Source organism: Prorops nasuta, unplaced genomic scaffold (genome assembly GCF_024137725.1).
Source record: "Prorops nasuta isolate Cenicafe-Biocafe unplaced genomic scaffold, Cenicafe_Pnas_1.2 PNAS00004, whole genome shotgun sequence".
In the NCBI taxonomy this organism is placed as follows: Eukaryota; Metazoa; Arthropoda; class Insecta; order Hymenoptera; family Bethylidae; genus Prorops; species Prorops nasuta.
Window position 1 is genome coordinate 2495420 of NW_027116801.1, and position 24816 is coordinate 2520235.

Consider the following 24816-nt stretch of genomic DNA (forward strand, 5'->3'; position numbering starts at 1 on the left):
AAGAGGTCCGAAAATATTATACGTTTCTCACTTGTGCATCCGACTTGCACCTTTTGTTGGTAAGGCAGAAATGACTATTACTAAATTTTGTTAATAAACTAATTCAAGAAGGGATCGTTATCACAAATCATGTAAAACCGTAGCTATTAGTTTAGAAGTAATTAATTTATTTATTACGTCAACGACTGTACATAGCTTTTGTTTACGTGTATATGGCAATAGTTACATGTAGTTATATAGATTCTACGTATATAGCTTGATTACAACTGTACATTGATTCGTTACATTCATTACAATGATGGTGATTACTTACGTAATTATTGAATGAACACGAACACAACATTTCTGACAAATCCAGAGGATTATTTGAGCTTTCATTCTTTCCTTAAAAAGAATTCCATCAATTTGTTAATTCGATAAAATCATACAAACCTATTATTATTATAAATTGTACTAATAAAACTTTTTTAAATAAATAATCGTTTTCATCGGATAAACCACAGTTCTCTCTGATTGATGTAAAATGAAAAATAAAATTCATTACTTGAAATGGTCTCTTAAAATTACGTATTATAAGCCATGCATCAGAAAATATCATTTGACATGAATATAATTTAAATTGTTGATTAAAACAAAATCTTTTTAACGTTAGAAATTTGGTTTCGCTCTACATCAGATATCGCTCCTCAAAAACTCCATTACATACAATTTCTAACGGTAATAAGCGTTAAATACAGATATGTGCTATAAGCATAGATTTTTTTTTTAAAGATTCTCGCTATATATTTCAAAAACAGTTTTAAATTCTTTTCTTTTGAACAGAAAGAGATAAAATGTGGATATGTACTGGAAATGTTTGTTTATCAGATAAATCATAGCTACTGAAGTGTGCGCAATCAGTTAAAATTTTTTAGTAATAACTGAATGGAGATACCAATGATAGTCATATTCAGATAAAAGAGAAATTAAGAGGAAGGTGAGAATAATATAAGAAGATTATTATTTATCGATAATTTGTTAGTGATGAAATTAGCAAATAAAGAGGTGTTAGAAGAGAAAGAAAGAAGCAAACAATGGAGAACGATTTGAAAAGATAATTAGATATTGTAGATGTGAACACTTTCATTTTGTTTTAAGGTACTTAGACATAGAAATGTCAAGAGTGAATAGTATTGTATTATAAGATACAAATATTGTCTGTGAATTGAAATGCCTGTCATCTTGAAAAACTGATGCACTTGACAAATATTGGCAAATTTTATACGACCTAAGGTATTTCACAAAAAAAAGCATATTTACGTCCTATGAATCTTTTTAGTGCATACAACTGTGCTTCCCACTATTCCACTTTAACTGAGCAAGAGGAGGAGTATTTACTGGAGACGCTTTCGCATCAAATTGAATGGAGGTACGAACGTTAAACCGAAGGATTATTTTAAAACTTAGAAAAGAAAAGGTTTAATTTTTTTTCGTACAATAATTGGAAGACAGACAACATTGCATTATTCTGATATGAAACAGTTTCAACTTTGACACCTTAAATTCCGATCCACAGAATGAGATAAGCTTCTAATACTTTCATAGAATCTATAAAGAATAAGATCATCAACAAGTTCTTCGTATCAAGTACTTAGTATTTGTAAAAGTTTCATTATGACTTCGCTATATGTAGGACTCGCACCGCGAGCCATTTATTCAATTATTATCATTATTATCATTATTACTATTCGTCTGCATTATCAGCACATAATTCAAACATGTGGAATGGATATTATTCGTCAATTAGTAAACATTTGACGTGGCATATACTTATAAGTGTACGAACATTATCGTTATTGTTATGAATTATCCGTAATACGTCACTATAATATCGCTATTTGTTAATATTATTATCAACGTAACATCACTATTATTGTTGCTGTTGCTGTTGCTGTTATTATAATTATCAATATTATTGTTACAATAATTATTATCCTCGTCGTGTTTGTGCTGATCGTTTCTGAATCGATAAAACGCTATCTGCTATCGATCGCGCGCGTATACTATATAGTTAAAATAGCATTAATTATTGTACTTGGGATGGCCTGAACTAGAAAGACGTAGATACTCTGGTAATCTATATAAAACCTTTTCGATATAATTCTTACTCAAACGTATCTCTTAAACTTAAATACCTAGAATCCTGCAATTCCTTTCGAATGAAATACGAAAATATTTGGGTAAATTTCGATAATAAAATAGTTCTGTCGATCCCCAACGGCTCGATTGAAAAGGGTCGCGCGAGCCGTCGAGCAACTGCAATTTTTCCTCTTCCAAATGGAGAAGAGTGTGCAACGTGGGCTAATCGAGATTGGCACTACCCATGTCGAGACACGAGTCTTTTTCGGTAGATGTTTCTTCCTCGATCCAAAAAACAAAACCAAAAGGACTATCTCCAGGGCCAACGGAGCGTGGCTCGTTTAACGAGAGCTAAAAAATTCACAGATTCAAAAAGAACACTTATGAGAATTGGCTAGAACACTCTCGGGCGGTAATACGTTAATTACTCGCTCCGCAACTGGTTGACGCACTTACAAACGTCACCCTCGCCATTTCGATCGTTGCAACGTGGCTAGTATCTGTTCTTGGACCAGATTTCCTCAACCCCCCCCCCCCCCCCCCCACTCCAAAACCTCCATTAACTATCGAGAAATCAGATATTTTAGCTCGCAGCGAAATACGAATGACGCAATCCTCGAATTTTTGTTTTCACGGGAAAATTCTGAAATCGAATGGCGCTGCTCGAAGGGACGAAGCAATTGGAAAAGCAAAGAAATTCGCGTGGAGCGAGCATCGGACCACGCGCGCTCCTGTCTGAATCCACTCTTATTGCGATGAGACCTCGATGGGGTCCTCTTCTCAAATCGACGTTGTCAACCGATCAGCGCCATTTTGGGACTGTGCGTGGTGGTGCGGCATCGTGGACAGTTCGTTCTTGCTCAGGTGATTCACTATACCAGCCCCCAGGGCATCGCCAACCACGTTCACCGTTGTCCTGCATCGATCCCTGTTCACCAAACGTCCAAATATTAATCATCGATTCCTATACGACGATCTCATCGTCTCCTCCAAAGGTCGGTTACTCACAGAAGCCAATCCACGGCTACGATGAGGAAGACGTCGTTTGCTGGTAGTCGCACGGTGTCCAGAACCATAACCATCGTGACCAATCCCGCCTGCGGGATTCCAGCTGCTCCGATACTCGCGGCAGTAGCAGTGATGCTGAAAAGGTTAGGTTCGAGTTTAGAAATTAAGGGAGGATCGATGCGACCCACTTCTGACGATGGGAAGTGGAGGTGCTGATGGAGAATTTACCTGACAGCGACTAGCTGGCCGAACGAGAGAGGTACTTTGCGGACCTGGGAGATAAAAATGGCTGCCACAGCCTCGTACAAGGCGGTACCATCCATGTTAATGGTAGCACCAATGGGCAAAACGAATCTGGTTACGCGAGGATCTATCCCATTGTTCTCCTCCAAACAGCTGATGGCTATGGGCAACGTGGCTGAACTCGAGGACGTACCAAACGCGGTAACCAAGGCCTGCGCCATGTTGGATATGTAGCGATAAGGATTCTTCTTCGTTAACAAGAAGTAGAGACTAGGTAGCACCACGAAACCATGAATGCACAAACCTATCAGAACGGTCATAAAGTACATTCCAAGCTGACCCACAACCTCATCCAACGACTTCATTTCGGTAATCTTCGACGCCACCAACGAGAGCACGCCGAGGGGCGACAGCCTGTGGAATTGTGGTAAAATTGGTCAGTTTTTGGATTCGAAGTAGCAAAAGCAGGAGGAACTCTGGGACCACTTACCAGATAACCCAGTTGGTGATTATCATCATTGCTCCTGATAAGGATTCGAAGAAACTCAATAGTGGTTTACCCTCTTGACCCATTTTTCCCAGAGTGATGCCCAGGACAGTGGCAAAAACTACTAGACCAAGGATGTTCATGCCAGGAATGTCCTTTTCCACCAGCTTCCAATGATCCATATTCTCGTCTGATAAAACAGTAAATTTGCATTGTTAACGTGCCACTTTTAAGTGACCATTGGAATGTAAGGTGGTACTGGTGAGGAAAGTTGAAATAATATCTAACAGCATAAATGTACTACCAGTCATGTTCTTTGGTCTCTCAGGTTCAGTCCTCATTTGGGAGATGCAAGCTTGCACCAGGTTCGGTGGGAACATATTCCGTACCAGATCCATCAGTGTATCGACGGTGGAGACATTTTGAGTCTCCTTTTGCTCCTCCACCTGTCCAGATTTACCATCTCCAGGCCGGATGGATATCACGAGAATGATACCTACGAATTAAGCCAATGATCATGATTATTCCTTTTCCCATTAAACTCCCACAATTAATATTACAGACTTGTCAAACCCTTGCAACCATTACAAAAAAAAAAAAAAAATCCTTGAAAATTTGATACAAATACTTTGCCCGAACACGGAGCATCTATTAATTACAATGATCTCACAGTTCAATGCCACTGCATAACGATTGTTACGTAACGATATTTTCACAGCAAACGTACCGCATCCAAGTGAAGAGATTAAGAAGTATGTGCGTGTGCGTTGATAAAGCAAAAACATTTGACACGCGTATAGTTTATTGAATCATTAAGACGAAATAAATAATTACTTGGACTTCTAAAAATAGAAACAGCTGTGTGGTCGTTGGGTCAATTGATACAACGATATCAACTAAGAGATTGCGCTGATTCGATCGAAAACCACAAGGAGAAACATGAGAGAGTTTTGTTAAACCTGACAAAAGTGATTTCTCGAGCTAAGTGGTAAATGATGGATTTCGCGTGTTTCCATTGTTTATAATTACATCGAATGTTCGTCCAGCCTGCACATGGAAGGACGCAAAATATGGCGATTATATTCCGCGAAACAATATCTGCAGAACTGCGTAGCTATGATCTTGCAGTTGAATAATGATAATTAGTCAGCTGATGTGTCTAGAACTTCAAGTTCTGAGAGTAATCTCGGATACGGTGTTCATTATGCAACGAGCTGCGCGATAATTGCTTCAGCCTGATTCGAGAATCGTCCAGTGAGCATTTGCGTGCTTTCATGCGAATAAACAGCCGTGAGGATATTTGGAAAATATATAAATATTAAAGTAACGGTATTCTACGAGTATCATCAACGAATTCTTCCGTGGTAACAAAAAATGCAAGACTTTGCATTTCCTACCGAGTATAACAGCGCTGATAGTGGTGACCATGTAATAAACAATGGCTCGAGCACCGATTTTTCCACTGAGCGAAAGGTCAAGGGAGCCAATGGCGGAGACCAGACTGGAAATAATGAGTGGCAGAATTAAACTCTTCAGCATCCTGAGGAAGAGGTCTCCGAAGTAGTTGATGTACATAATCTCCCTGGGGGTGTATTTCTCGCTTTTGGAGTTTTTCAGGATGATCCCGAGGATGACTCCACCCACGACGCCTCCGACCGTCAGCATCGTCAGTGCATTGTGCCTCAAACATGATTTGACCTTTTCCTTTCTGGTCTTCGGCCTCTTGTTAGGCTCTTGTGGGTAATAAGACGTTCTCTCCACTATTTTACCCTGCGCCTCCTGTCCGGACAGAGGAGATCTGAAACACAACAAATTTTCATTTTAATTCGTCTTTTTTTACAAGTATCCTGTAATGTCCTAAAGCACACGATGAAACTTGACTCGTTATAATTTAAATCGTTTTACTCGCGAGACTTTTTCGACGATTATAATGGTTGAGCGTTGGAATTTCCAGCGCTCGATTGTTCAATAAAAGATCAAAGAGTGCCGCATTCCTTTTTATTTATCCCGTTAATTTCCGCTATAGTTGCTCTTGATTTTAACAGATTGGCGATTTTTACGAGTTAAATTGCAATATCTCGAAATAGGAAAAACGGAAGCTCGAGGTAATCCGGTAAATCTCGGTCTAACCGAGTTAAAATAAATCAATCAGGCTTCTGTATATTTTTCTACTCGTCGCTCCAGTTTTTATAAGTAACCCAATAAAGGGCCTGGATTCCCAAAAATCGTCAACCTCTTTTCTTCCGGTAATTTCGCAGCGACCAATAAATTTCCCGGTGCTCATTGTTGCTCGATTCTTTTATTTTTCGTACGATTCATCAATCGATTTTATTTTCTCTTCCAAAGGACAGTCCTGTGTGTGCTGGATCAATTAGTTTTTAAAGTGGAACGGATTCACAAACGAAACAGCCACAGGCTCTTGGCGTTTCAGAGCTATAACGAGACTCACGAGCGTCCTTTCCGGTCTCGATCTAATTGCATAATAGGGTGACGACCTCCTGAAACTTCTCTCTGATTGCATAATGACGCGTTTTCAACAATTATTTCAACCGGCCAGTACAAGATGCATAAATCGGACTCTCTCCATCCAACACAATTAAATTATCAATAAATGATCTTGACAAAAAATTAAAGCTATACAAAAAAAATTCCATTCCTCATTTACATCTCGTTTCCTAAATTTTGCTCGAAACTCTCCGCGTAAAATCTCGTTTTATTTCCCACTAAAATTACCGTGCCACGATATTCGCACATATCCGATAATCATCATTATTCAGATAAGAAAAACGTCTACTGCGTAAGCAAACACGATTCATTTTGCAAGATGTCCATTCACGGTCGTAATTTGAATGGGAGAATTAATGGAGAACGGGTTCGGAATTGTTGATTATTAATAGAAGATTGCGCTTGGCAGCTTCCATTTTACACGTCGTATTATCATCAGGAAAGCGAGTAAACAGCTATATATATATATATATATAAGAATGCATCCATCCAATGGAGTGATATATCGTTTGAAAATTGAGGAATTAGTTCAGGTCCATGCAGGGATAGGATATAACGTTATTTACTATAGAAGGAAGATTGAAATTATAATAGCATGTTGGTAAAAGTGTGAGTGTGTATTTGTGTGTGTGTGTGAGGGAGAGAAAAGCTACACTAACTGGGTCTTTTCTTTAACGATCGAGTCAGCCCTTCGCGATGCTCTTCACTGGACTTTAGTGGCTTTATCGTGCGTATTATACGATCCCTTCTGCCATTAATATGTGTCACGAGACAGTCTCGCTCGACGGACATACATACACGTGTAAAGGAACGGCCAATCGTTGACGAGAGTGTCGTCACGTCCTGTTTTGTGCCCAGGCACGTGTAGTGTGCGTAAAAGCGCCTAACGCCGGTTACAGTTATTGGGTCGTAAAAGCTGAAGATCCGATAAAACTGCCAATAGATCCGTGCATGCACCAAATATAAAATGTCACCATAATTTTGCATCTCGCGAAATCCCTCGGCAGCTTACTCCTCTCTCACCCTGATTTTCTGTCATCTCAGCTTAATTCTTACGGAATCCGATGAATCTCGCTGCGATGCATTCCAGCCCTCGAATACCTCGCATATATTGTAAAAAACTGGAATTTTTTGGAAATTTTAATAAAATCGTAACAATTTATATATCTTGCGAAAATATTTCCCATAGTTGCTTTTTCATTCCTATTGCAATCCCGTTGTTTGGCGAATAACGGAAGGAAAATTGTATTATTCCAAGTTTCGCGATTATTTTGCCAATGGTGATGTAAATATTTCTGCTGGTAAATCTGTAACCGTCATTTGGCAGTGATTGATAATTGCAAGTGGCGTGATAAAGCTTTTGTCAGAATAACGCTGATAAGTTCCTTGTATAATTACGATTTAGTCAATTCGCATCGTTCTGTTTATAATGAATGGATCGTGCAAGCTTGTTACAACGATACACTATATATGTATACCGTGACCGGTTTCTCGGTGTTAGATTAATAGCCCGACGTTTGGTCTAGATTTGACACGCCATAAAAGCCTACGATCGACTCTGCCATTTCACCATTTGCTCTCATAATTATTTTTAAATCAATCGACTCCTCTGGAGACACCGTTCGAAAGGCTAAGCAATAATTTTTCAATCGAGAACTCAGAAAGGAATTACGTAGAAAAATCGAAAACTTTTTGGATACACACACACACACACACACACACGAGTCCTCGCCCACGTGATCGAGTCTCCGTATACGAGTCTTGACAGATAAGATTCGGCCTTGGAGAAAATTGATTCGATAAAAGTGCACATTCGAGATAAAGGAAGGAATATAGATAAAACTCGTCGCGAGGACGAAACGATTTTTTGGAAAAATATGCAAATTAGGGAAATTTCGTGGAACCGTGACATTTTGGTTTACACGTGGCATTTTTTTTTTTTTAATCAATGAACGCGACTCCTGACATGTATTGCGTCACGTGGGTGGCCCTGAGATGTTCAAACGCATTTGATACATAACCATCCGCGTAACACACACGCACATACACGATCAAACTAATTTCTATACGTACAATAAAACAGAGTTATAGAATAATGTATTTTACATCTTCGTTTATAAGTGAAATAATCGGAGTTGAAAATACACACTCGAGATGCGTCCACCGATTTTTTTTCTCATTTCTCTCTTCCTTCTCTATATAGGCACCTTGAAGCGTCCACTTTATATGCTCAAGGTCTTCGTATCTTGGCAACCGAGTCTAACGTATTGCGTGCTCATTATGAGCCATAGGGACTCACCACGTTTATATGCGTTTACACGCGTAAACGATATAAAACTCCATCCGACACAATCAGATTTGTCTCACTTGTGAAGCACAAAATCAGACAGGAATTTATTCATCCGGAAAGTTTCGATAATAACTACCCTCACCAATAGTTGCCGTGTGTCGTGCTGCACACAATAACCTTAATTCCATTAATGAGAATCTTATTTAATTAACGAAGTTTGTCCAGTGTCACGCGACGTCCACTGTTTAAATTATATATATATATATATGTATGTATTTCGAAAGAAAAGAGATTTACGGTTTTTTAAAAGGATTAAAACAGTCGAAAATGAAGATTACAGAGGTAACATTATTAGTGGAGGAACAGACTGTTGATTTTTGTGAAACGAATCAGGTCGCGTTTTTAATTAAAAACAACCACGGCTTGCCTTTAATTATTTTCGAGGTACGAATAAATTTAATTGAATATGGGGTACGTGCATAGATCCAGTGGAAACAGGGTATACCGAAAGTAGATACGTGCAATAAACAAGAAGAGATGTTTCTGCCAGTTCTATTCAAGTTGGCTTGCCATCCCGCCCTCTTTTTCCCGAATAATATCTTCTTTTAAGCGAATTCTAATGATACTCTTAAAGCAGCTGTGTTTATAATTTGTCTAATATTTAACAAATCACATTATTTATATTTAACTGTTGCCAATAATATTAACCTTTATTTCAACACATCTAATGTGTCCAGATTTATAAATGACAATCCTTTATTCGGGTCACAAAAGGTATAGAAACGAATTAAATTTCGGTTAAAAAATTATACTTATTATAAATTTAATGATTTAAAACGCTGTTAGTTAATTCCACTGCAATAATAAATTTTTAATAAATTCAGTGATTATAAAAAAAACGTATGATATCATTAAATAAATTAAATATAGCAATCTTTGGTGAGATTTTATCGATAGAACCCAAGTTGCCAGAAAAGAAATTTCTTAAAGAATCTCGATCAGTATGATTCTATACACGCGAAAGAGTGTAAGTTGCGAGGGGAACCGAAGAAAATTTGGCGAAAGTTTAGGAAATGCACTTTAAGGGGAAGTAGAAACGGATTGTCGGAGCAAGGCGAGATTTAAATCGACGCGCAAAGTGGAAGAAGCCTAGTCGAGTCGGACAGATTAAAAATTGCAAGTTGGAGCAAGGAGGGTAAATGAACGAGATGTCGTTGAAGGTAGCTTTAATTGCGCTGGTTAATCTGCTGCTCGCGTTAACGAGGCTCGCCACGTAATGCAATTTCAGCTTGATGACAAAGAATCCGCACGGAATACGCGGCTGACTACCAACACTTCCATCTTTATTCGAGAATTTCAATGACGCGAATTTATAACGACCTTCCCACTAGATTTCACGCATGTTCGGTCAAACTTATTCGCGGTTTCGTATTCCACGCGATTAATTACTCTTGTTTACAGGACGCTTCGCAAAACGCGTTTGGGTGTGTGGAAAATCAGGAAACCCCTGCGTTCCAATCGATGCTCTTCCCGCTACATCATCCGGTGGCAATTGGGAAGCTTGGAGGACGATAAAGCTTTCCTTTGTGCACTGACGAGGCTCGACAAAATTCGCAATATTTTTCTCGCCAGGATTTTAACGAGAAAAAATGTTTTCCTAACGAGGAAGGATTTTGTCAATTTTACACCTATTTAAGATAATTTTTCTCGAATTATATGGAAGCCTGATTATCATGATTAAATTTTGTATGAATTACGTTAATTTTAACAAGCGATTAATATGTGTAATAATTATTTATAAGCTTCATCCGTGTTGATGAATATTTAAAAATTGGCAAATGCATGATATTCCTGTGAAAATTTCCGGAAGAATAAATGGATCTTAATTGAAGTTACTTCTCTCTTTATCAACATGTTTGCTAAATTTATTTATTAACGACAGGCATTCCAGTATCATACTGTCTGTTCATTGTGTTGTATTATGTACTATTAGGATCAAGTTCGAGTATTTAGAGCACGATGCACAATTATAAGCATTAGCCACAGCTGTGAATAAAAGCAATTAATTATTCTCAACTACCGTAAACGTTCTCGTGCATTATTCCACCTGCTACGAATACCACTCTCGTACAGGCAAATTTTCCAAATTATTATATATATATATATACATCATTGATTCAATTTGGATATTTGATCGCGGAGCTAAAATGTTTGCTCACCGTAAAAATTAATTAGTTCCTTTTGTTAAATATTAATTTTAATTTGATTCCTGCACAACTTATTGATAAATAGCCACTCGTGGTCACGATTTCGGTGCGTAACAGCGAGGGTATAAATCAAACTAATTGCAAAAAAGCGGCAAGTTTCGGAGCACCATGCCAATTTGGCTTACGAGGGATGCAGAGTAAACTGAAAATTTCAATCTGCCAAAGTTTGACTTTTCAGCAAATCGACTTACGTTCGCAAATATTAAGCCGAGTTCTCATCATCCAAATGTATAGGGTGATTTTTGTACCTTCCAATTTCCAATAATTTGATAATTAACTAGCCGGAATCGGGGGATGAACGCGTTCGTAATAACTAGAGCAATGTGAATAATAACTCGCGAGTAATATTTTGTGCCTGATAAACGCATCGCTCGGTCCAGCAGTCAAATATATTCATCGGAATTAATGACTACAGCCAAGGATAAATCTTTCACTGATTTTCTCTTACACTAACGAATTTGAATTATTTTTACATATATATATAGCTTCGAAAAGAGATCAGTCAAATGTAAATTTCGTGTTTTAAATATACCAATTTATTCGGGTTAAAGTCTCGATCAGCTGTCGATTTTTTACGGTTACGTAAAGTTTTTCTCAGGCTTTTGGTTATTTGTATCTCTAGGATGACCTTGAAGTGAATTTTATTTTCAAAGATATAGCACATGTGCGCGTTGCTTCCTACTTTGTTCGAAGAGCCTATAGCAATTTATTTGGAAAGGATGAGGAACGTTGAGTGAGACACTTTGGAGAAAATAGTTGGTGGATAAACGACGCGTCGTTGTATAGATGGAGTGTGTAATGGAAGGGTTTATCGATCGATCGACGACTGAGCTCAGCAGCGTTGATAATGCTGATAAATTGTGCTATGATTCCTCTTTGTTTATAAATAGATCCATCAACAATTTAATCTTTCAGTCCTTTCCATAATTTTTATGATCAACGTCTCGCTCGCAGTTTCCTGATAAAGCTGAGGGATCGAACATTTTTCCTGACAACTGTATGCCTACCGTGTCAATATTTTACAATGCCGAAGAAGAAACTTTGTGGCATAAGCAGAATCGATTATTTCGTACTTGGCGTCAAAGGTGCAAAGGAAATATGGCCTGAAGAGGCATCGAAGCTATAGAATTTTGAATATTCAATGGATTTTTCCTAAAAAGCATCGAGTTTCGACGAAGCACGGAGGAACCTTGACAAAACCTTGTAGAAAGTGAAAAAGAGGCGTCTTGACCATAATGTAGAAGAGTCCTCGAAACTGATAGGCTCGATTGAGTGTCAAAAACGAACGGTTTTGGGTGGTGCAGGTGAGACACATTTATGGATGGAGGTCTGTAACGTTCTCACATTTTAACTCCTAATGTGTAGAAAATATCCTTGACACGAATTTCTTATGATGTACCACTATATTATAGTGACGTCACAGCACATTGACAGAAAAGATGATAGATTCCACTGGGCGACGAAACTATTACGTAAAACTTATTGAAAAATAATAACAAAATTATGCCGGACAACGAGGCACTCGTATAGGTTCCTAACCACTCGATAAGCTGGATTATGCGTTATTATTTTCAAGTACTCGAATTATTGGAGTTTGTTTTAATCTTGTGTAATTTCTTTTTCGAGTGTGGCTACTCACTAGTGAATAATTATGTAGCTGTGGTAACATTGTTATTATACAAGATTGATAATAAGTAAATGCAGAGCTTCGTGGAAAAGACAGCTGCAGCAAGATATTTAAATATTGTTTGTTCCAAGTTTTATCAGGTAAAAGTAGGTCAATCGAAAATAATGAAGGAGAAATCACGTATATTAAAGACTCTCCGTGTGAACAGAAACAAGTTTTGCGCTTGATCGAAATTTAATCTTTTTTCCTGCAACAATCTATTTAATTATTGCACTCTATTTAAGTACAAAAAGTTGCGTGATAAAATGTGATTAACCTAGACTGACAGTAAGCAGATGTTAACTTTTAAGTGGCATATATTTATTTATCAGAGACGTTTATTAATATGCTAGGTCTAATTAATTATTTATTAATTGTTGCTGAATCAGCCTTTAGAGTAATCTCGGCGATAGAATCTGATATTGTTTAAACTTTACAAGCTGTGGTTGCTTGAGTTACGTGTAAATGATTAGAAAATAAAACAATAAACTATGTACATATATGCTTAATATTAACTGACTTGGACCAGGCTTCGATAATTAACGTTATCCATTCATCTTCTTCTGACTCTTATAAAATAACAATAATATTACCTTCGGTATATCATCAATATCAAAAATTAAAAAAAAAATAATCTCTCATTAAAATAATCGATCTCTTAAAATTAATGACTCGTGAGAAAAACAATTTATTGATTAAAAAATAAGTATATCTCTAGGATCTCTTCTACTCTCTGGGGAAATTAGATTGTATGGGTAACTTACTATAGTTTTTTAATCAAGAACGTCAAAATGACAATAAGTATTTACAATAAATAAAGAGTGAAGGAATCGTATAAGAGTGTTTTCTAAAATATTGCAATTTCAATATTCAAAATAAAAAATTGTTCAGTTACGAGCGTATGAAAAACTACATATGAAAATTCCTGAAATATTGTTATAAAAAATGCCCCCCTATATAAACCACAATAGCAACCAATTTTAAGGATGAACTTGAATCTTATTGGAAAATATATTAAATAGTTTAATAGATAATATACAAAATAAAAAGTGTGCTGCGACACGATTGGTTAACTGATACAAACTAAGACTCGTTGTAAAGCAAAAACATATCATTCTTTATCGTTTATAATTAAAAGTTCAGATCCAGTTTGTTTTCATTAAAAATACGATTTTTCGTTTCCCAGTCTTAAGTAGATAAACCCTGTACTTATCTGACACATTACACACAACTTTAGCTATACTTGCTAAAATATATAATAAACATATATACCATTCGTATTCACATACACTGTAGACTCTAGAAATTTCTATTAATTCGATAAAGACGAAGGAAGCAAGAAAACGTTTCTTCCAAGTAGAAAAAGAAGGTTTGCACGAAACGTTCTATACAAAGGGGAAAACTTCGCGTGGCAACTGTGTATGTTTTCATGCATCACTTGATCGCTACATACGATATAACACGATACATAGATTGGGCTATACACGTGCCGAGTGATAAGAGAGAAAGAGCGAGCGAGCGAGAGATAGAATACTAAATGGTAAATTGAGTCAGAGTGTCTTCAAACACGTGCACTAAAAACAACTATCGAGTTGGGCAACGTCTAAGAGCAAAGCAGCGAGGTTTCTGCGGACACAAATGCGAGTTCCTGCCAAAACCCAGCGAAAGACAACGTCTGTCACGTGACACTCAGACATTTCCCTCGCGGAACACCGAATGTCTCACCAATACACGCAAACGCAGCAATTTTTCACGCCCCCGCAAGATTTTCGCGTTAAAATTGGTCGTCCGTTGTTTACCTATCCGCGAGGAATTTCTATACTCCGCTTCGTAGCTGCCATTCGGGTTCTTCGAACGTATTACGCTACACTGAATTTATTTTCAAGTTGAGCAGAAGAAACGGTGGTCAATGCTCGATAATGCAGGATTCACCCACGTAAGTAGAGAGACTGCGGATGACGAAGAGTGCCACGTTTAGCTCGATAATCGATTCTTCGACGATTTCTCATTAGCCGAGAGACCAAAAGAGTCATTAAAGAGATTATAACGGAGATGAATGAAAAAGTTGATAAAGGGATTAATTTTGTACAATGTAGCGACGTTCCTCTTCGCCATCCGTCGAATGCATAAGCGAAGACCGTTTTTCGAGGTGATACTGCGCTTAAAACCGATTCGTTTCAAACGCGCGCATTCACAAATGCTTTACGACCCACTTCTTATTTATAATTTCGCCTGTATTTTCAAAGTACGAGGATAAGTCTTCGCTTGGATTCTTTGCGAATCGTTCCCCACCGCAGAGGCACAAAAATCACGCGCGCACTCTCATTTTCTCTCTCGTTTCCCAAATTTTCTCTCGAAGCAACCGAGTCTGCACGGTTTTCCCAGACAATTTCACTCTGCGATCTAAAAATCATCATCTCTATACCCAACGTCAAAAACAGTATAACGATATATTCCGGAATCAACACTCACCTTTGTGAAAAATCATTGAGGTAACGACTATCGATTTGATTAATTGGAAACAAACCAGGAGAGATTGAAATAATGAAAATTTCAATAACGCGAACAACGAGTAGTATAAAACGTAATTTGAGTCTGCGCGAGGTTCTGGCAGGTTGACTTTTGGAGGGAAAATAAATCCCTTGTTCTCGTTGACTCGTGAACGGATTGCGGGCCTTTCGGACGAAGTGGTCAAGCGTGAATGGTGTTGAATGAAGAAATCATTGGGATTCGCTTGGTTAAACAGCGGAATGAGGAAAAGTGTTGAATGATAAACGCGATAGCCTTAAAAGCACTTGGACTGAAAATTTAGCATAGATAGTAGTTTATGGGCCATGCAGGAGAGTGAGCTTTGGAGGAAGCGGAGTCAGCATTGAAATCCCAGCTTGTAAATGGTGAAATATCCCCTACCCTCGGGTTTTAAGGGTGGTGGTGGTGGTGCAACAATGGCGAGTCCGTTTGGGGTAGCGATGGGAGGGGGGGGGGAAGGATGGAGAGAGAGTTAGTTGGATAGATAGCATGGAGGGGGGGGGGGATTCAGAGGGAGAGAGGGAAAGGAAAATATATATATATATATATATACGTACAGTTCGGAGGCGACTTCCATGATGGCCCCGTGGATTCGTGTCTGTGTGTCGTTGTGTTATCCCGACGACGCGCTCGGCAGCCGTTCACATGGAGCGTCACTTCCGGTTGAGCGGAAGCGGCTGGTGCGGCGCGCCCTGATGGGGAGCGACAATGTAGAGAGAAAAGAGAGACGAGATAGAGATGCAGGAGAGGCTCCCTAGTGATCCCTGTATGCCGCCGCCACCGTCCTTCTCCTTCGCACACTGCAACACAAACGTCAATAATCAACACTAAACTTTAATTCAACGTCACGTTGCATCCTCGTAAATCAAAAATGTCGATAATCTTAAACGTAGTTTTTATTCGACTGAATTTCTCGTAAATTTGCATAAATAACCAAGAGATGTCTGCACAGTGGCTGTAAAGACAATAATTATATCATCGAGTCTTGAGAAAAATATTGACAAAACTTTTGCGGCTGCGGTGGATGATGGAGAAAATAAATTATTAAAATTTCTGAAACTAGACTAAGCTTCCTGCGATCGATTTATCGTGGATAACGAGTCTTCGTGGAGTCACGTATATTTTATTTCATTTCGCTAAATATATATATATATATATATATATAGTATGACAGCTGGGGTTGGTTATAACGAATCCGATCCCAACGCTTCCTGACACATTCGCTAAGCTCCCTTTGCAGATTTCGAGCTTTGCTTAAAATGGGTCGCGGATGAATGCAACTGGGACGTGACGAGCGCGTGGAAGAAAGTTGGAAAAAAGGCAGGAGAGCACAGTAAGTACGAGCCTGTGTCGTGAAAGGAGTGTGGAAAAATCTCTTTCTCGGTGAAAAAAAAAAAAAAATAAAACAAAGAGAAGGAATTGGCAGACTCTGCTGTCAGAAGCCACGAGTCGGATGATGGAATTGAATAAATCAGACAAAATACTGAGATCTATAACGATCTTCCTCACACATGGATCTGCCAACAGTGAACGAAGAATCAATGATGAAACTAGTAAATTGACTCTTCTAGAAAGTAGAAAACAACTACAAGAAAAAATATCTGTACAACAACTACGACCTTCCTAAGTCCTCTGGCCAAGGTCAAAATTCGGAGGCTTCGACGAGACGTTGATAGGACCAAGGTCGAGGTGGGTCGAAGGGGTGTATATAGACAGATCGATGGATGCAAACATGAGATATACATATATCCATGAAATAAAAGGAGAGGGAGGGGGTGTGAGGAAAAATGGCGAACGATCGGATCGGTGCAACGAAGAACGAAGCGAGTTGGGCTGTCGCGGTGAACTGGTCCGGTGGGTCTGGAAAGAGAGGATGTGTGCTGATAGGGCTCTCAATCTGTGCCACCTTGGGTGGTACGATTAGCTATGGTGATCTCCCCTACGACGATCTCTTCCTGCCGACGCGGGACCTATCATCGTCGTATACCATAAATCTGCACATATGTATGTATAAACGTATATATATATATATACACACGAGGAACAGTACGACCCTATCGAGACCCGCTGTCGCGCTGATGCCTCTCTATTGTTCGTAGTCAATCGCGGGTTATAATACTCTTGGATGATGCTAGGGTTACGGGATCGGATGTATCGTATTGCCGATGCCTGCAGCTTTGCTCTCAGTCGGTGCCATGCCGCTTCTACAGACCCTTCCATCCTGAGGAACCAACTCCAATTCCGAACCAATCAGCCATTTACCTTTTTTTGCGAATCAAACTTCTCGATCCTCCGAGTGGACTGTGTACACGACCCATCACTCACCGTCTCTCATTTTCCACCCATTTTCTACACACACTTTCAGTGTAATTCATTGTAAATATTGTTCGTGCGCTCGATCGTTGATTTATTCCTCAAAGGTCCGCACTCGACTCCCTGTTTCTACTTTGTTGTCCATCTTCCCCCCTCGACTCTACTTTTCCCTTTCTCGAGCTGACGCAGGATTTCCAATAGCGATCTGTTTTTTTCATTCTGCTAATATTTTATTAAAAGATTGGATGTATGTTTGAATGAACAATTGATTTCGTCAAGTGGACTCTTCGTGGATGAAAGTTTTCCTTCAAGGCCTGACATCAAAGGTGCTTTACTACTGCTGTCTGATCAGACTTGCTGGCTTTCTACTAATATTGAAGCGTAGACGCTTCCTGGCCAGGTCTGAGCACAAGTGGCTTCTATCCACTGACCGAACTTCTCTCTCGACTTCCCATTCAATCCGTTCCATTTTCATTCTGGAACTTCACGAGAGAGACGTCGATTCTTATATACTATTTCCTGGCAAGGGATTATTCGATGGAGATATAAAGTACACTTATACCACTGTGCTCTTCAATTTCATCTCGTATATATATATATATATATATATATCAATGATACAATTTCGACAAACTTTTCCTCAAATAAATCCATCGGCTAAATTTCGGCGACCATTGAAATCGTAATAATCTTAATTTATCCTTCTTTGTTTACAAAGCGAACAGGGTGAACTCGAAGAGGGTGGAGGAAAGTTGAATAATGTTTTTTGGAGCGTTGGTTCAATGATTTACAGCGAATGGTCAATGGGGCTGAACAGAGCTAGGAAAACCGTGAAAATGGCGGAACGTGTTGGAACAAAAAGTGAAGAGGGTAAAGGGGGGGGGGGAGGGGGGTGAACAATCGTAGTTGGCAGTGTTGGGAAGATTTAATGATTTTTGGGTTATAACAAAGGGGCAGGATGAGTCACGAGTTAAACGAGGGCATTTTCCTGGCCATGGACTCTTCTTTTTCCAGCACTGCCAGCGATATTTCGTATCGATGATGGTACTCGAGGCTCGCGCGTGCAATCGTTCCTCCAGTTACGCGAGAATAGCCCGATCCTAGCTGTACGTGATTGCTCGACTCTTCGGTATCGAAACGCGTGGAGAAGCTCGCAGCTTCCGCCATTTCTCAATTGGCAGAAAAGCCCGCAATTTTTTCCATTTTCCACCCACTCCCCTCTCCACTTTCCCGCTTCATCATTTCAGCTGCCATATACGAACGCCAAAGAAATATCGCCTAACGCGCTTCACTCGATATCCTTCCTGGAAATTACAAAAGCAATTCCACTCGATTCTACCAATTTCCGTTCAATCTCTCCACCACGTATTCTGTTTATAAATTACAATCAATTCATTCAATCTATTTCCACGAAATTCCGTTCGAGCGTTGCGCGTTTGCCTCTTGACAAAAGTCCGCGGAAACCTCGTTGGAAAATTTCGGCAAAATCCTGCGAGGCTCTTCAGGATCCACTTTGTCCCGAAAAATTGTTATTTTTATCTCAGGGGGAAGATCCAGCGATCCCACTGGGGCACGTCGGAGCGGTGATATTAAAAACTGCGAGGAACGAGCTTCATTGCGAGTCCAAGGGTGAAGATTTTCAGGGTGGAGCGTTGATTTCGGTCGGAGGAGAAGTTTCGGAGCCCCAAGGGCTTTGGGACTTTGAAGGACTTTGGAAGGTCAGCGGTGCGAAAGAGTTTTCGGGTGGAGCTGATAAGAGCGGCGAGCGACGAGCGAAGAATGCAAAGATGAGGAGTGGAAGGTGAAAAATGTGTGTGTGTGTGGAGCGATCCGTAAATGGGTATGGGAGGCCGGAAACTGGGCAGTTGTTCGTGTAAATTGACCCACTTGAAAATAATAAAAGTACGAGGAACGACGTTATTCAACGAGATTGTGCGTGGCTTCGTTTCGGGATACTAAAGCCGAAAGGTGAATAAATAGGTCGCTTTTACGTGGAGTGGAAAAAAGCTTTTAAGGATTCTTCATCCCCCACCGGCCATTTTCGAGATGCGAAACTTTTTCTCCTATCATTGTGAGCATTTCAAAGCTGGCCGTCCTTTTCAGCGAGAATAGCACCGAAACTTCTCAGCGAATACCAAAGCGAAATGCGCAGTTTACCGTTTCTACTTTTTCTTCTTTTTTTTGCGATGGAGTGACTCTGGCCCTCCACCCCCCCCCCCCCCTCCCCCCACACGGTTTATCCCTGCAGAACCGGATGTTAAAATGTCACTATATTTGTTCTTCGTCGAGTGGACCAGCTATGTATATCAATTCTTCGCTACTTGATTGCAGTTTCGACTCCACTTTTCCGATATTCATTGTTCCGCTTTATCCCATACAGCTTCAACCCGTACGTAAACAAAACTGGTAATTGCCTCCCTCGTTATTCTCATTGGTCGGTTTAATGCTTTCCTAAGTTTTATACTTAAAATATTATGCGCCAGTGGAAAAAGCGAGTAATTTCGGTCTGGAAAACTGTTTTGATATAATTTATTTAATTAACGAATAATACTCAGTTCCATGACAAATTTAAGACAGATTTTTTTTCATTGTAATATTCGTCGAATTAATTAATAGATTTGTAAATGCAAGTGGATAAACGTAACAAAATATATGTTTTAAATTGTGAAAAATTGCAAAGAGTAACCTTCGTTAAATACAGATTACAAAGAAAACATTAAATTGATATTGGAGTGTAGAAAGATTTCTGATAAAGTGCAAAAAGAGTTGTTAAAAGAATATAAATTTCCAGCGAAACTAATAAATTCTTACCACCGAATCTCTACTGTTTCAAGCGTAAACTATCAACTTTGCGAATCGTGTATCGCCTTGACGCGATAGGAGCAAAAGTACCGCTCCTCGCATTTACCACCAAAGAATCGATAACTCGTACAACTCACGTGCAGAATAGCAACAATAAGCCAACTGGCGAACGATAGGAAATTTTTGAATAAGACTCGAAATCGGTTTCTGCTTTGAGTCTCGCGATGGACGGTAACGCGAAGAAGAAAAAAGGAGGAAAAAGCTTTTAGAGCGTGGATGAATTATTAACGTCCCCCCGTTAATTGAGAGAAGCGTGATAAAATAGAGTCGATGAAAGTGTAGTGGATTATTGTTTCGAGAATGCCACTGGATGAATTTATTCGGCGAGTTTAGCGTCGCTCGGTCGTAAATTAAAATGCGAATCCAATATTCATAGGCTCGGAGAGAGATTTGCATGACGCGACGCCTCCATTCGATCTTTGCACAGCGATTGGCCAAAGTTCTTAAGGCGAATTCATCGTTCCTCGCGCGAGCGGAGCCGAGAAGCGAATCAACAAGGATTCCACGCACGATAAACGCCTATATATATATATATAGTACACTGTTCTTTCTACTTTTCCTCTTTTTACTTAACCAAGATTGGCAGGAATTACGCGTGCTCGTTAAATATAGTTCAAGATCAAACGGAAGTACGCACTGAACGATACCAATTAATCAACATTTATGGATTCAAAGAAGCGCGTAATTCTATAAAAATGAACGAAAGGCTCGCCACCAATTGACCGCGATAAAGATGGGCTCTTGAAATGCCTGCGGAATCTTCACGATGGAATCGTATGAGAAAAAAGTGTTACTCTCGGTTATTATATTACGAAATACACAAACGTCTGGTTTTATATTCAGAGTTATTTCAATAAAGTTCTCCATTATAATTGCATATTTCCGGATGACTTCTTGTATCGCCGAATTGGAATTTTTAAAGGTGTATGGGACATATATATATATATATATATTTTAATGGTGCTTTCGCAGCGCAGTTCAATCGACCCGAATACCTAGGAGCATCCATACCCTGGTTGAGATCATCGTTGAAGATTCCTAATCGGAAATGGAGTCCCGGACGATGCTACATTATCGATTAACGTTCGCGTCGATTCGGCCAGAGGGTCTTCCTCGCTCCTTGAGAAAGCTCCGAAGGGAAAGTATTGTCCGATTGATTATCGGGTTTGTTGTCTCAATGCGCCATTAAATTGGCGATTAGCCAGCATTTATCTCGCTCTTTTTTCCACCGGTCGTGATAAACGAAACTATTATTGGGCGATAAGCGCGATTTATCTCTCGAATCCGGAACATTAAAACGTTCGGAAGTAACAGGTGCCCACACACGGTTTCAAGAATTTACCAAAGCAAACTTGCATGCAACAGGCTAAAAGCCATTTTCGAATATTGTTCATCCACCAATTTTTGGTCGCTCTCTCCAACTATCGTGGATTTTTCCTCCGTGTGGCAATCGTACGGTTCCGATCGACCAATCGCTCCGCGATGGATTATAATTGTCAGAGTGTGCTGCGTTTAGAAGATTCTCCGGTGGATCCACATTGACGCTCGCTGTGGACGATATTCGACGTTTCGAGAGAGAAAGGAGTAACACTGTGCGAGCAAATATATCCAAGTCTCGTCGATCGCTTCTCTCGTGTCGCCAGATTGCGACGTGTTTAATTTAAGCTTCTCACCTCGCGGCTGTAAAATCTGTCACTCGTAAAATACAAAACTTATATTGGCTGTTCTCGACTCGTACAGGAGTTTTCGAAAATTCTATCAAGGTCACGAATTTTTCAGTTTTTATGATTATTCTAGAATTGGCAAGCGTAACGATGGACTTTTATTTCCTTGGTCGTTCGACTCCTCGTCACTGAGCGTACTTTGCATATTTTCTACTCGAACGAAACGTCGAGCTGCAGATCCGTCCATTAATTCGGAGTCGAATCTTCTCGTCTCCGAAAAACTCGGCTTTAAAAATTCCCAAAATTCAATCATCGTCACGAATTCGCATGATTTTCTGGAATATGAAAAAATGTCAGTGAACCTTCTTCGCCATTCTTTCAATTATCAGTCACTTTGCGTAAATACTCCGCACACTTTGCAACGGCACGAAACGCACCGAGCTTCGAAACGAAAGCTTGGTCCGTGCAATCGTTGGGAGTCGGATCTGTCGGTCGTCGAAGAACTCAATCCCCGAAACAAAGCTTTGAATGGGAACCGAGCGTTTTATTTGGATTTAAGGTGTGTCGGAACGGGGAGCGATGAATTTCGGACAAAGCAGCAAAAATGTCAATAGAATCGCCTCGAGTGAGACGATTGAATAAAAGAGGGTAGTGGAGGGGGGTGATCGGTAAAATTCGAAGAACGAGTAAATGCAGGAAGGGCGTCTGGTACTCGAAGCGCACACATATAATATACAGAAGCGTTTTGTTTTCGCGCACCGGTTGGAAAATGCAAAAAAAAAGATGGAGGGGGAGAAAAAAATAAGAGGGATGAGAATGGTTGACAGAAAGGGAGAATGGGGTCGGCAGTTTAGGGGGATGGAAAGAGGGGTGCAGGTTTGCGTACCGTAAAAATGAACGCACGAGGCACGTCTGGTGAGATAATCGCAGGAGTGGTTCGGGCTCGCGCGACTCCGATTGTTTGACGGGTGCGCGGCGGCGGCGGCGTGCTCTGCAACAATCCGGGAGAGCCTAGCACCTTCCCTTCTCGTGGTGTTTTCGGTGCGATGGCGATCGCGAGACTGTGACTGTGTCAGCCAGAGGCCGATCGTGGTGCTCGCTCGCTCGCTCGCTCGCCAGTCGAGCCGCGCTGCTTTGAAATGCGCGCCGAGGGAGGGGAGTCATTCGCGCTTATCCCGTCAATCATCAAAAATCACCTCGCGCGCGCCTCTGCTGCTTTATCTAGTCATTTTCCATCCTTTTCTATTCCTCGTCGAATTTTTATGTGGCTGAAACTCTAAATTCGTATAAAAAGGGAAACATCTTTTTTTTCTCGACATTGTAATTTGTTTGTGTTTTTCGAGGAGAAGCTTAAAGTTTATATCAGTGGATAAATGGACAGGTTTTTGTTGGATCAAAGTTTATCGCGTGTGGGAGGTTGTATTTATCAATTTTATCGCACTGTTGAACGAGGTGATGCAACGAATAAATAAAATACTTGTCCCGTTAATTTTCAAATGGACCGTTTTGAAATGGTCACGGGTGTGGTGATTGATCCATTGGAGACTCTAGGTATGAAAAAAGCGTGGCTTGCTGTCACGAGGTGGAGGGGCGAATTTCCAGGGGATGAAAAGCTAGTGTGTCAATTTATGGTGGGAACCGTTCTGAATTCGATAAATCCCTCGAATCGCCCCTGTAATTCAAAATGTTCGGCGTGTCAATCGATCAAACCAGTAAAAGCAATGACCCAATATTCGAACTGAATGCCACCTTGTGAATAACGAAATAAATTCTTTGGTTGCGTTCCCTTCCATCAAATATTAATTATTACTTCTTGTGTTATGTAATGTATATATATATATATATATATATATGTAAGTCTAGAGATAATAAGATCTCAAGATAAATATAAGCTTGTATTCGAAATGCCAGCTCGAATACTCTGAGAATAAATACAGAAATAAAACTCCTATAATTTAGTTTCATAGATGCATTAATATCTGGTAGGGTCCTTTCTCCACACAATCTGCTCGATGGTAAATTAAAACGTACCCTTTGAAGGAGCTAAGACGTCTTACGAAGTCATTTTATATATATAAATTAAATATTTTTGTAACACAATATTCATGAACAAGCTTGCAAATTACCTGTTTGATCCAAATTCATTACAGTTATAAACGATTACAAATTAAGACAGAAATTTCTTCGCTATATTATCCTAGGTCTTTGACCATGCTGATCACTCAACCAACAAAATATCGAACATAAATTAAAAGCTTCGAATCTCTATACTCAAAATTCTCTCAATTCACAAACGAGTTAATTACTATATTACTGTAACGAAGAGAATTCTTAAAAATGAGAGACAAATTAAAGCTAAATATCTCACATTTTCTATAAATGTATTAATTTTCTTATGAATATTTTAATCGCCTCTAAAATACATAAGATTTACTATATAAAATTATTGGCCTATGACCCCTTTTGGCGTCACGTTTTGCAAAGTTTGCACGTTGCACGACTCTGTTTCGTAACATGTCTGCTCGAAGCTTCAATTTTCTACATGGAAACAGTCGAATAAATAATAAGAGTTCACCAAAGAAAATTCTTCTTTGCTTTTAATCCGCGAATAGATAAAAGAAAGTTTAGCAGGATTTTTATAAAGCTCTGTTTAGACTACACTTTGCACCTTAATGCTTCTGGGGTATCATTCAGTGAATCCAGTCCCATTCAGAGTCCTTCTCTGTGCAAATACGAATATAAGGAAATCTTATTCTCTAATGCATTCACAAATGGTTGATACGATTTCGTGCTTTCATGCTCCAAATACGCTCGATCTACGTGTGTGATAAATACAGTATATTACCCTCTATATATATATATAA

General features: G+C 39.5%; 1 protein-coding gene across 1 annotated transcript; it reads right to left on the reverse strand.

Moving 5' to 3' along the window:
* Positions 1-144: 144 nt before the first annotated feature.
* On the reverse strand, positions 145-23022 carry LOC136772864 (excitatory amino acid transporter 1-like). Its single transcript, XM_066726070.1, has 8 exons — positions 22839-23022; positions 15671-15913; positions 5254-5654; positions 4161-4352; positions 3860-4046; positions 3355-3783; positions 3127-3261; positions 145-3046 (listed from the first exon to the last, which is right to left on the reverse strand). Exons 2-8 carry the CDS (start codon positions 15688-15690, stop codon positions 2899-2901), a joined length of 1512 nt encoding a protein of 503 aa, XP_066582167.1. The 5' UTR covers positions 15691-15913; positions 22839-23022; the 3' UTR covers positions 145-2898.
* Between the last annotated feature and the right edge of the window lie 1794 nt (positions 23023-24816).